We start from the raw sequence: 13468 nt of genomic DNA, 5'->3' as shown, positions 1-13468 counted from the left end.
TATTAGGAGGTAAGATTAAAGCTGTAATTGATAAGGAGCTTCAGTCATTCTTATTAGCCAGGAATGAGGATATGTTTGGTCATCTCTTTTCTCTTTCCACACAAGGCTCCATCCTACATCGTAAAGGGTCTAACATTCATGCATATGGACATAGACGCCCAAATATCCAAGTTATGTTCACATCCCCTGAAAAGAGCCATCCCCAGGAGCTTGGAATCATTTGGGTAGGGGAAATCCAGGGCTCTAGGGACCCAGAGAAAAATCTAGGAAGAGGATATGTGGGCTATAGGGGAAATGTGTTTTTTACTGACTCAGGCTTTTCACCTGTCTGGAAGTAAACCAGAAAAGAAGGGCTAGAAGGCAACCTCTAGAGCACAAATCCCAAGCATGAGCCCCATTACCTGTATCACCTGGGTCTTAGGACAGAACTGGCTCTGGGTCACTAACTCTTGCCCTAAGCAACCAAGGAAACAGTCCAAGTATGTGGATAGCTAAGGTAGAGGGAGGAACAAGGCCATTGAAAAACAAGGCCTCATTCTGGCTGAGAGGCCAGAATGTTGGATGAATTATATATTAATGTCCCCAAGATTGTTGACAAAGCTTTGGATGAAGAAGACAGTGAGGGACTTGCCAAAGTCTTTGCTGAATGAGGGGGAGCTCAGTAAATGGCACAAGAGAGGAAGTGGTAAAATCTGGTTGGAGTGCCTTATGAGAACTAGGAACTCAAAAATAGCATTGGGAGAAAAAAAAAACCCACTCCCCAGTTTTTGGCCCCAAGGCACCTGGGATGTGAGAAAATAAACAGCTATCACTCAAGAGAGCATCAAAAGAGAAGCAGGATTGTCAAGGGACAGGCTGATTTCAACTGAGATAAATGGATTTCCTGATCAAAGGTACCATATTTGACAGTAATAAAAATGCGTTCAGAATTGCTATCATTAGCACCTTAAAATATGTTCACTATGTTGTGTCTAGGGAATTTGACTTTTCATGATTTCTTAAACTTAGGCTACAACACAGTAATTAGAGATACATAGCACCCTTCACTAAATTTTACAACAAAGTTTAATATGAAGGTGACCTTAATCCCGATCAAATCCTTACATTTATATCTATACCTGAAAGGGAGTACTCAAGTTCTTTTGGTTTTCTTTAATGGAAAAATCAATGGGTTTTTGTTTCATTTCCATAGTCCCCCTCTCTCCCAGCTCCTGCCATTGTCCTTTGTCAGCTCTCTAAATACCAACCCCTAACCTCGCTGGGCTCTTTTTTTTTTTTTTCACTGGGCTCTTTAAGAAAAGGTAGGGCACAGGTGACCCTGGTGTGGAGAGAGTGCAGTTTGGGCTCATCTGGCTGTTGATGGATGGAGATAATCCTGGGAAGGGAGACACCACATCCTGATGGAGCCACTACTGCACTAAGGGACTGAAGGCCTTGTGAATTGACCCAGTACCAGGAGGGCCCTCCCATCCCCTGCTCATGGTCCCCTCAGAGTCCATATGGGGAGCAATTATATATTCTTTTTTTTTTTTAAGATTTTATTTATATATTTATTTGAGAGAGGGAGAGAGAACAAGTAGTGGGGAAGGGCAGAGGGAGAAAGAGAGAGAAGCAGACCCTCTGCTGAGCAGGAAGCACGACACAGGGCGCAATCTCAGGACCCGGAGACCATGACCTGAGCCAAAGGCAGCCGCTTAACTGACTGGGCCACCCAGGCATCCTGCAATTATATATTCTTGAAAATTTATAATCGTCAAGGTCCTTTGAGTTCTGGGGTGGGGCAAGGGAGGGGTAGGTGGAGAGATAAACACCAAGCGCATTCTAAGGCATATTTATTTTATGTGGAGCATTGGCTTCTTGATCTCAGCCACCAAGTCAGCTTAGAGTGACTTTCCCTGGACACTTGTCTATACAATCGGTTCTTCAGTCACATTTGTGATCCCAGAGTCACAGGCTGATTGGACATCTCTTCCTGGGCTGGGGAAGCATAACTTCACCGCATCCACACATTTGTGGACAGATGTAGCAACTAGAAGACTAAATCTAGCCCAGAATACTGCTTCCTTTCTCTGCCTGCCAGTGGGGGGTGGGGGGGTGGCCAAAGGGAGCAGGAAACTCATCTCCCAAATGGTTGGTTTGTCCAGCCATGCTTCTTGCTAATGCGCATTTGCAGGATGGATTATTCTTGCAAAGATGTAGGTGGGTGGTGGTGGTGGTAGACTAGGATGGCTGTGGATGGTAGAAATGTCAACCTGTTTTGTGGACAAATACAGAGAGTAGGAATTCTCTGCATCAAGACTAGGACTGAGGTGAAGCTTAGTGCGGCACCTCACATGCAAGATTTAAGGAGGCATTTGCTCTCGGTGTCATGTACATGCAGAGTTGGTACCCAAGGATGAGTGTCTCTTTACATTTTGCACTTAGACCCCTCCCTTGCCTCACCACAGTCCCAGCTTGCTCTGCATGGTTATCGGCACAGAGTCTGCTTTTCCAGAAACCACTGTGTATGTGAATTTGGAAGAAAGGGTAAGAAGAGAAATGGGGGACAAGATCCTGTGTGATCCACCCCCTGTTACCCCTTTCCCCCTCACTCACTTGGCTACAACTCCACTGGGCTCTGCTGTTCCTTTTTAAATTTTTTTAAGTATTTTATTTATTTATTTGAGAGAGAGAGAGAGAAAGCATGAGCTGGGGGGAGGGGCAGAGGGAGAGGAAGAAGCAGACTCCCTGCTGAGCAGGGAGCCTGATGTGGGGCTTGATCCCAGAACCCTGAGATCATGACCTGAGCCGAAGGCAGATGCTTAACCAACTGAGTCACCCAGGCACCCCAGCTCTGCTGTTCCTTGACCATGCTAGGCAGGTCCCACCTCACGGCCTTTGCACAGGTTATGAGGCTCTGCTTGGAATGTTCTTCCCCCAGGTATCTGCCTGGCTCACCTCTTACCTCCTTGAAGGCTTTCTCAAATGCCACCTTCTCAAGGAGGCCTACTGGGACCACTCTATTTAGTACCATAACGAGCCATCACACCCACTCCCACACTCCTACACTCCCGATACACTCCCTAGCACCACTTTATTTTTTCTGTTTACCAAATGGCACCTTATCACCTCCTGCCACTCTGTTAATTTACTTAATTATTATGTTTCTTGTTTATTGTCTCTCTCCTTCTATTCTTCTACTAGCATGTAAGCACCACAAAGATAGAGATCTTTGTTTTGTTTCCTGATCTGTCCCAAGCACTTCGAAAAGAATCTGGCATATAGTCGGTGCTCAATAAATGTGTGTGTGTGTATGTGTGTGTGTGTGTGTGTGTGTGTTTTAATGACCCTTCCCATCCCTAGCAAATAGACAAATTACAGCATAGCTTTTAATTTTAGTCTTTCTTGCCTCTGTCCATCAGATATATGAATTTTGTCTTTCTCCATTTTCATGTGTCAAATTCCACATATGATATATTGGTGGGCAGTGAAAATATTCTCTGAACGTTTGCCAGTTTGGGCTATCCCATGTATTTGGAGCTGACCTTCATGGTGCAAATAGGCTGTATTCTATAGCCACTGCACATACTGCAACAGCAAAATAAACTGATTACAAAAGTTCATCATTTTTATGTCACACCGTTTATCTGCTCTCAATCTATGTAATTTGAGAAGCTTCTGTGCGACATATCCCCAAAAGTGAAAGCTCCTATTGGCATTTACTGCCTATTTATTATATGGGCCAAAATAAAAGGTTATGTTCTGAGAAAGGGGACATGCTGTAATTTGGTGTCTGTATGGAGGACTTTTTATTTTGCACTCTGGATTTATTTATTATTTATCTCATATATCTGCTGTTCTGTTTCTTTGCCTCATAGCCTTAGCCTTTCTGATGGTTATGACATAGTCATTCGCGACTTGGTTTTCATTCTCTCTGCTCCCATTCAGTCTTCTTCCTCCCCACACTGGACACCACCACCCCCAGCCCGTTCCACCCCAAATTGCTGTTTTTTCTCCCCTCAGGCAGCGCCTTTGTTACCAGCAATTGTATAAGATGGAAAAGTGGGTAATGTGATAAAATCAATGATGAAAATATATTAAATTTGAGTATGTGGTTAAATCGAGCATTTCTGAAAATAAAGCTCTGAGAAAAATAATAATTTAGGATGCAATTTAACAGCTACATAAATGGCCACATAAAATGGGTATCCAAATACATCCTGCTGTTGTCTATCAGGGCTAAAGGATTTCAGGAGAAGTTTTTCCCACTGGAGATTAGTAATTGAGCCATATGGTTTATAGATTATTGAATCCAGTGTTAGGAGTCCCTAAAAAACAGTTTTGGCTTAATAAGGAGCAATTGAGCAGTAAGGTACTTTCGATACAGTGTCGAAATATAAGAACCAAACTTAAAGCTTATAACAGGTTTCCTCATCCTCGATGATCATGCACACCATGCAAAGCATTCCAACGCCATTAAAAAATGGAAGTTCTATAGAAGAACTTCTGAATTGTTCAGGTTGCTCCTGACTACAGTTACTAGATGAAATCTAGTAAGTGCTTTCTTTGGCTTTGAAGATTCAAAAAGTTTTCCTGTGCCAGTGACTAAAGTTATGGTGGGGGTGGGGAGAGATGGACAGTGGGAAGGGGGAGAGGATGGGAGGAAAAGAGAAAAGAGACTGTAGAAGTTAAGAATGCATTTCTGGAGCTGATGCTAGGGTTTTGATACCAGCTCTCCCATGGACTGCCTGCAAGAGCTTGGAGAAACTCCGTTACCAGACCTAGCCTCTTTCATAGGAGCACGATGGAAATGATAATAGTGCTTACCTTCTAGGGTTGTTGTAAGCATTCAGAGATCCTACTTAATACACAGACATTGCTTAGAACAAGGTTTGGCACGCAGTGAATGCTCTGCACATGTTAGCTATTGATATGATATTGAAATTTTTAAAGCCACACTTTAGCTTTGTTTCTGTAGATGTAATGGTTGTGGTATTCCATATGCAAAGAATTGTTATGAAGTCAGGATGGGGCGGAGGGGTTTGAATTAAGTCAATTGTAAGGCTGCCATGGTAGAGGCTATAGGAGCCCTCTACACACAACCCCTGGGATCCACTTCTAGGAAGAAACCCGGAGCCCAAACTAAACACAGCCCAGCCTTGGTCAGAGGCCCAGTGGAAGCTGAGAAGGGTGTCCTAAGTCAAGTGCAGAAGACCAGAATGCCAGAGGCAGGAAGAGGGGAGAAGTAGGAGACCCAGCCAGGAAGGCCCAGGGATTCCAGAGCCCAGCTGCTGTTCACGCTGCACCAGCATCGCAGCTGTGGGAAGAAAGAACCAGAGGCAGGGAGCTAGGAAGATGGAGGAAGGCACAAACTCCCTACAGGTCTGAGAGCAGGCCCAGAAAAACACTCACATTTCATTTGCCAGAGATAAAGAGAGAGAGCCCTTTGACTGGAGGCAAAACACCCACTTTCTAAGGGAGAGGGGTTAGGTTTGTCTCTCACTTTCAGGCCTGACTCTCATTGGCCCAAATGCTCATGGGGTAGGTCTACAGTCAACCTTCATTAATGAAGGCAGTTGTGGTACCTCTCAAATAGCCGCAGACAACAATCATCCTCAGAAAAGTTATCAAAGACTAATTACACTTTTATATACTTTTATGTTTGAAGGATTTTTTTCTTTAGGGGATCCTGGGTGGGTCAGTCGGTTGGGTGTCTGCCTTCCTTTTGGGTCATGATCCCGGGGTCCTGAGATCGAGCCCTGGGTCAGGCTCCTTGCTCAGCAGGGAGCCTGCTTCCCCTTCTCCCTCTGCCTGTCGCTCCCCCCTGCTTGTGCTCTCTCTCTCTCAAATGAATAAATAAAATCTTAAAAAAAATTTTTTTTTTAATTAAAAAAAAGAAAGATCTTTTCTTTAATGCAACACTCAACCTTGATTGGAAATTTTGGCCATGAAATTGTTAAAGTTAACTGGGCTATTGAGTATGGAACCAATATTTAAACTTCTTTAATGCAAAATAACATTTGCCTGTGGTTACAATTGAGTTTTAAGCTTTGCTTAAGCCACTGATCAAACTAGCCCAGGGTTTGACTGACTACCTTCCACAGGCCTCATTCAGCCCGCCACCTGTTTTTATGAACTAAGTTTGGTTGGAACATACGCACATCCACATGTTTACATATTATCTGTGGCTTCTTTGGGTCTACAAAGGCAAAGTCGAATAATTGCCATAAAAACCATATAGCCAGCAAAACCTAAAATACCTACTCTCTGGCCCTTTGTGGAATGTGTGCTGACCTCTGAAATAGTCAATAGAAGACTAAATTGGAATACGACTATAAAAATAAAGTTTCCCTTCTGTTAAGAATGTTGAGTTCACTCATTTATTTGAAAATATTTAATCAGGGTTGGGGTGCCTGGGTGGCTCACTTGGTTAAGCATCTATCTTTGGCTCAGATCATGATATCAGGGTCCTGTGATCAAGCCCTGCATCAGGCTCGCTGCTCTGCGGGTAGCCTGCTTTTCCCTCTCCCTCTGCTGCTCCCCCTGCTTGTGCTCTCTCTCTCTTTCAAAAAAAAATAAATAAAATCTTAAAAAAAAAGAAAATATTTAGTGAATGTCTAGAATATTCCTTAGCACTTCCAAAGCCCTAGGGACAGAGTCGTGGAGAAAACTGAGTGTTTATCTCCAAGAAGCTTATATTCTAGTGGGGAAGAGATAGACCAACATAAACATACACTATGGCACACGAAGACATGCTGTTTAAGGCAACACAAGTAAGTATTGAAGGAAAAGGGGGCTAAGGTATGCTCTTTTCAGTAGGGTGGTGGGAAAAAGACTTGGGTGACATGACATTTGAGCAGAGACCACCACCCGCAAAATTAAGGAAGTGAGTCTTGCTTTCAGGTAAGAGAATTCCTAACAGAAGTAACAAAGATGAACGAAGAAATGAAAGAGATGAACAGAAATGAAATTGTGCTTGACATATTTGAGGAAAAGCAAGAAAAGATCAATAGACTATATCTGGGTGAGCAATGGGAAAGGAAAAGGTGATGAATTTAGAGATAACAGGTGCCAGATCTAATAAAGGATTTGGATTTCTGTGAAATGGAAGTCCAACGAACGGTTTACTCTAAAGGAGTGAAATCATCTGACTCGTGTTTAAGAGCAATCACTCTGGCTGTGGTATGTAATATAGGGGGAAACGTAGAAGCCTCTGCTAGGTTTTGCTGCAGTAACAGGAGCTCCCCTACCCCTCCGAATTTCAGTGGTTTAGAGCCACAAAGGTTTATTACTCATTCAGGTTAGATGTTGGCTATTGCTCTGATTAATACCGTCCATATGCCATATGGAAAGAACAGCCCAATCTGTGATATCACTGGGTTCCCGGCAGAGGGGAAAGAGAAATGGCAGAATCACATGGTGGCTCTTTAAAGACTGTGTTCAGTATGTCATTTTCATACACATTTCAATGGCCAAAACAAAGGTCATGGCCATGTCAATTGTCAACATCTCACAGGAAGGGGTAGTGAATATGTGGGAACGTTGATGAAATCTACAAAAGCAGTAAATTGCAGAGGTTTTTGCGGGCAAGATGATAGAGGTAGATGTGCTGAGATGTGGTTATATTCTGGATAAATTTTAGACTGGATTGCTGACAAATCAAGATACCAGAGAAAGAGAAGTCAAGAATGGCTCTAATGTTTTGCATTTAGCTGATACAATAGGGCCAAATTTATGAAATCAACAAAATCTAGCTCCTTTTTATTCACACTTAACAGCTACTTTCTTTATGATATCCATCTGCAGTTATTTTGAGGGCTTTGATCTTTGGTGGTTAAGGTCATTAGCTACATGAGAGTTACTGCCATGGTTAAGAGCATAAACTCTAGATAGTCAGGTAAATTTTCCTGGGGTTTCTTAGATTCTCTTCTTTGTGACCTTGGGCAAATTGGTTGATATCTCTGAGCCTCCATTTTATAATCTGTATTGGTGGAGAAGTTTTCCTTAGAGAATGTTTACAGCATGAGTTAAAATATGTGTCTGGAATGCTCATTTAATGGTAGCTCTTGTTTTTATTAGTAAGAGTCTAAGAGGAAAAGTTTAACGTGAGTGAGGACGGAAGCACCAGCACTGTAAGAAACCTGAGTTGATTTAAGAATATATGCTCATCATGAGATGGATGGATCCTTTACCTTTTCTCCCTGGGTCCTCACAACAGGCTGTGGAATGAGGCTTATCACCCTCACTTTACTTATCAGCAAGCCAATGCACAGAGGCTTTAAGTGATTTCTCCCAAGGTGACACAGTTTGTAAAGCTAAGAAGTTAGGATTCAAACGCAAGCCTGTTTGAATCTGAAGCTTGTCCTCAAATAAATCAGAATTTAAAGTCTTGGTGTTGCTTGTTATTTATAGTGCACTTATTTTTGATGGCATCAACTATCGTAAAAGTTAAACGGATAATGTATGAAAGGCAATCTGTGACTTCACTTCTAAGAAACAGTGAGAGTGATTCTTTTGCTCAGTGCAGGCAAATCCTTCTCAGAGGATATATGCAAGTGTAGTACAGAATTAGAAAGCCTTATTTATACTCTGGGGCCAGGGAAATAGCTTTCTCACATAGATATAAAGAAAGCAATGTATTGTTTGAAGAAGGGAGAGAAGATAGTGGAAAAGTCTCGGACATAAGGAATGAGAGTAGAAATTCCTACTTGAAAGGAGACTATGAAAAGAATAAATGCAACTAAAACACAAACGTATGAGTATACCAGTTCAATAAGAAAAACATATTGAAAAGCTGGGGCCCAAAGCTGGTTGGATACGCATTGAAATCTGGCCCTTCATACATTACTCTAGGCAATCAAAGATGAAAAATAATTTGGAGAAATGCAGGAGACTATAAAAGTATTCATATTCTTTAATTCAGTAATTTCCTTTCTGAGAATTCATTCCCGGAAAGTAATTCAAAATACTAGGAAAAAATGGAGATGTTCTTTGTAGAACTATCTGAATGATAGCTCTTTAAATACGTCTGTCCAACAGTTGGGTAATGGTTAAATCAATTATAATACTACTACTCCCTAGAATTTTATACAGCTATTAAATCTTATGACATACATATTCTTTAAAAATACAGACTGAGGAATGAAGTACTAATACACGTTACAACATGGATGAAACTCAAAATCATGCTAAATGAGAAGTGCCAGAACATAAAAGGCCACCTCTTGTATGATTCCATTTATATGAAATGTTTGGGATAGGCAAATCTATGGAGACAGAAAGTAGATTAGTGGTTGCCTTGGGCAGGGTGCATGGGAATGGGGTGGGGAAAATAGGAAGTGACTGCTAATGGGTACGTGGTTTCTTTGGGGGGTGATAAAAATGTCCTAATTTAGATTGGGATGATGGTTGCACAACTCTGTGAATGTACTAAACACTGTCCAATTGTACACTTTAAATGGTTGCATTGTATTTCAATAAGGTTACATCTCAATAACAATGTTCAAAAAAATACAAGTGGAGTATTTAAAGAAAACCAAGTTATACAAACAAATGAAAAACAAACTAGAAGTAATTATAAACAAATACCAACAGTAGTTTGGTTCAAAGGGTGAATGTATGGGCGAAAATTGTTGCCTTCTCTCGTCCAAAATTTTTATAATGTGATTAGATTTCTTCTTTCATTAAAAAATATAAATATAATAAGTATACTTATAAGTAATATATGTATATAATTAGCAAATAGAAGAACGATTGTCTTTTACAATTCTGTCTCCCCCTCCACCAAACTAGTCTTCTTTCTTTCTACTTTGTTAAGTCAAGAATCAAAAAATTTAGGGGCGGGGCGCCTGGGTGGCTCAGTCCTTAAGCGTCTGGCTTCGGCTCAGGTCATGATTCCAGGTCCTGGGATCGAGCCCTGCATCGAGCTCCCTGCTCCGCGGGAAGCCTTCTTCTCCCTCTCCCACTCCCCCTGCTTGTGTTCCCTCTCTCGCTGTCTCTCTCTTTCTGTCAAATAAATAAATAAAATCTTTAAAAAAAAAAAATTTAGGGGCACCTGGGTGGCACAGTTAAGCGACTGACTGTTGATTTCGGCTCAGGTCACAATCTCAGGGTCCTGGGATTTAGCCCTGCATTGGGCTCCATGCTCAGCGGGGAGTCTGCTTCTCTCTCTTCCCCTTTCCCTGCTCATGCTCTCTCTCTCTAAAATAAATAAATCTTACAAAAAAAAAAAAAAAGAAAAGAATCAGAAAATGTATAGTCCAGCAGCTTGCACAGCCCCTTCTAGCCACTTCAGGCCTTTCCATACAATTCTATGAAGGAAAAGGCAACCACGTTAATGGGCATAGTAACCCAAAGGGGTTACTATGCCCATACATACACATTAGAATTCTGGCATATTGAATATATGCGTGTTCTCGTTTTTAGGAAGTGATAGAAGCAATTGCTGAGTGTGCATTTAAGACGTCACCTTTTCCAATTCTGCTTTCATTTGAGAACCACGTAGATTCGTAAGTATTCCACACATTCACTGGGGAGTCTTTTTCCCAAAGAAGGCATGTTTAATAATTGTGCATCAGATTTAAGATTATTTGACATTATTAATGGTGTTCCTCAATGATGTTATGTCTTAAGTGTCATGTTTTCATCTGCATATGTTGGGATTCACTCGCTTAAACTTCATTAACATTACAATAATCCACTGGACTTGGGGAATCTATTTTCAGGTCACAGGATTTTAAATTAAGGACTCCTCTTTTTCCAGTGGTGTTGAATAATACCATGTCTCTCTTTTGGTGGGCCATTTTTATAATCCTCCTTCATTAGCTCCTTCTATTGCATTCACATTTATAGTCTGTTTTGCCGCGCAAAAATGGCCAGTTCAAATGACCAGTTCTGAACACTCTGGAGTTGGTGGAGAGAAAGCTATAAATTCTCCTCCACTGCCTGAGCTTACACAGAACTCAGACCACCAGATGCTCCTCCTTCCTCTTCCCATTGGTTGCCCTTGTTCGTTAGTATTTGTAAATGTGGTCCTATTTCAAAAATAGCCTGCCCTTATCACTGAGCCACACAAAGAAAAGATACTTTGACTTAACTATTTTATATTCATTTTATCACAAAATGCCAGAGTAAGACATGTTTCTATCTAAAATGTGGGCATTAGTTTACCCTATCGTTACTCAGTTTAAAGTGCTTCAAAATGAAAGAGTTTTCTCTACTTTGAATCAAAATTCAAGAAACTAAAATTCTAGTCCACGGAATGAAAGGCTGAAGACTGTGTAGAAGTGACCACCATTGCTCAAGAGTATTTGTGATGCCCTCTCTTTCAACAACCTGAGCCAGATTTCTCAACTAAAAGCCAACAGCACCTGTCCTAATGTGGCTCACGGGTTCTTTTTTTACCCTTCTTCATATTGAAAAGTCTTGCCCAAGCTACTGATTGATTCCCTTTGTCCAACTAATTTGCAACACATGCTTCAATTTACGAATTCTTTAAGAATTCACTAAAATCTTAAACAGTTTGGTCATGAGCACATTTCAGCCTGAGGAATTTCCAAGTAAATGTGATCATTTGTTATTGTGATCACGGAGAAGGGCCTTGTTTTGAAGTAACCAATTTTATAATTATCTGTATTTCTAGTTTGCCCTCAGGAAATCCATATTACATTTACCAGCTCTTGGTTCTGTTGCACTGGGAAACAGCCAATGAATGATTTAATCATTTGGCAGATAGTTTTTCTAACACTTCTGAGGGGCAGCTGAAGAGAAAAGAATTGATTCTGTTTCATTGCTATCTCTCTTCGAACTAAAGGGAGCGCCTCTTGAGTTGCTGTATTTAATACCTCATTTGCTGTGACGACCCTGACTCACGCATGAGCGTTTTCTCATCTCTGCCCATCCATCTGTAACTGGGCTCTAACAGGCTTTTAGCACCTTTCTTTCAGGCACCGTAGTTCCCAGACTTGTAGATGTATTATATCTCTTTTCGAGAAATACCTCCAAATCTAGCATATTTATGGTCTTCAAGAAATGTTTCTATATAAATTAGACAAGATGAAAAGCTCTAGTTCCACTCTTGATTCTCACACATGCCCCATTGAACTTTCCTATAAGGGAACCAGAGAGCTATCAACAACTACCTACCACCACAAACATAATAACAGCTAATATTTATTGAGTTTATATTATGTGCCGAGCAACCTTACAGGCGTAAGGTCATGTAACCCCTCACCACAAACCCAGGGGCTCCTAAGAATAAATATTATTGTGATAATCCCTATTTTGTAGATGTTGAAACTGAGCCCCAAAGAGAGTGAGTAACTTACCCAAAGCCAGGCAGCTAAAAGGTGACACGGCTGGGATTCAAATCTGTCTGGTCTGGCTTCAGAAATCACACGTTTCACCAGCACTATCCCCACACCTAAGCAGATGCATCTGGAGCCTTCAAAATATCGAATTAAGACAACCAGAACATCGACAAGGCAACTGTCTGTAAATGTTCACTTTTATGTGGCTTGTGACCCTTAACCACAGGACATTTTTTGTGGTTTTTCAACACCAAACCCATAGGGAGCCAAAATAGGGTATGAAAACCAAACCTTGCCTTGCACACAAAAGCAAGAAGACAGTATCATGATACTGTCCTTTCTGGTTTAAAAATGAGATATTTAGCTATTAAAAGTTTATTAGTAATTCATATGTCACAAAAGAAAACAGGAAAACACAAAAGAAAACAGGATGCCATGATAGTTACCCCAAACCAGTGAGATACACCTAAGGCAGTGAAATAGTAAGATACTGAGGTCTATCGTGGGGGAAAGCTGTTTGTTTCATGTTTCCATGATCCTGGAGCTTCACATGTCAAAATCGCTCAGCTTCAATCCTCTCCTGTGGGGACTATCACACACCCAAAGAAAATTGGTAAGCTTTTTCCCTTTGCTAGTAAAACCCCATGCTTGACATGTGGGCCACCTCACTTCAATGCTGAACCCAGTGGCAGACATCATTTTTCACGTGCAGCCCTCTTTCCCACACCTAGAAATAAACCTCAGAATCCTTCGCAACACAATGACCAAGAGACACCCCCCCACAAAAAATATCCGCCACCTATTTGCCATCTCTAGTGGACCATTTCATTTTCCGGTGTGCTGCATCTACAAAATGCCAGATTCAGAACTATGGGTCAGGGTCCTTTGAGCCACACTTCGAAAACAAACTCACCCCAGAAGAAAGGAAGAAATCTACTGGATTTTTTGGTTTTCCCTCCAAGTACTTGAAATTCCCTATCTACGAACAACAAAGGGAGGTCTGCCATTAGGTGCTGGCAATTCATACTTCTCCCCCTGCTCCATCAGAATCCCATAAAATGCAGATTCCTGAATCATACTCCCACACCCCATTTTGAATTTGTAGAAATGAGACTTTGAGATCTTAAAAGGAAAAAAAAAAAAAGGCCCTAGCTAACTCTGATGCTCCACCTAATTTATAA

At 41.3% G+C, this 13468-nt stretch overlaps 1 protein-coding gene across 5 annotated transcripts in view; it reads left to right on the top strand.

Annotated features, from left to right (window-relative positions):
- Positions 1 to 13468, top strand: part of PLCB1 (phospholipase C beta 1) — a 663588-nt gene that overhangs the window by 497518 nt on the left and 152602 nt on the right. For all 5 annotated transcript variants that reach the window (XR_013441954.1, XM_036122370.2, XM_036122371.2 and 2 more), the window contains exon 12: positions 10405 to 10487. Coding sequence is in view for 4 of the 5 variants with exons in the window: in XM_036122370.2 (XP_035978263.1) it covers positions 10405 to 10487 (83 nt within the window). In the remaining variant the exon portion in view is untranslated. The remainder of the gene's footprint in view (positions 1 to 10404; positions 10488 to 13468) is intronic.

This window comes from Halichoerus grypus, chromosome 10 (assembly GCF_964656455.1).
Source record: "Halichoerus grypus chromosome 10, mHalGry1.hap1.1, whole genome shotgun sequence".
Taxonomy (NCBI): domain Eukaryota; kingdom Metazoa; phylum Chordata; class Mammalia; order Carnivora; family Phocidae; genus Halichoerus; species Halichoerus grypus.
The sequence above is the reverse complement of the archived record's forward strand: the minus strand, read 5'-3'. Positions and strand labels throughout refer to the sequence as shown.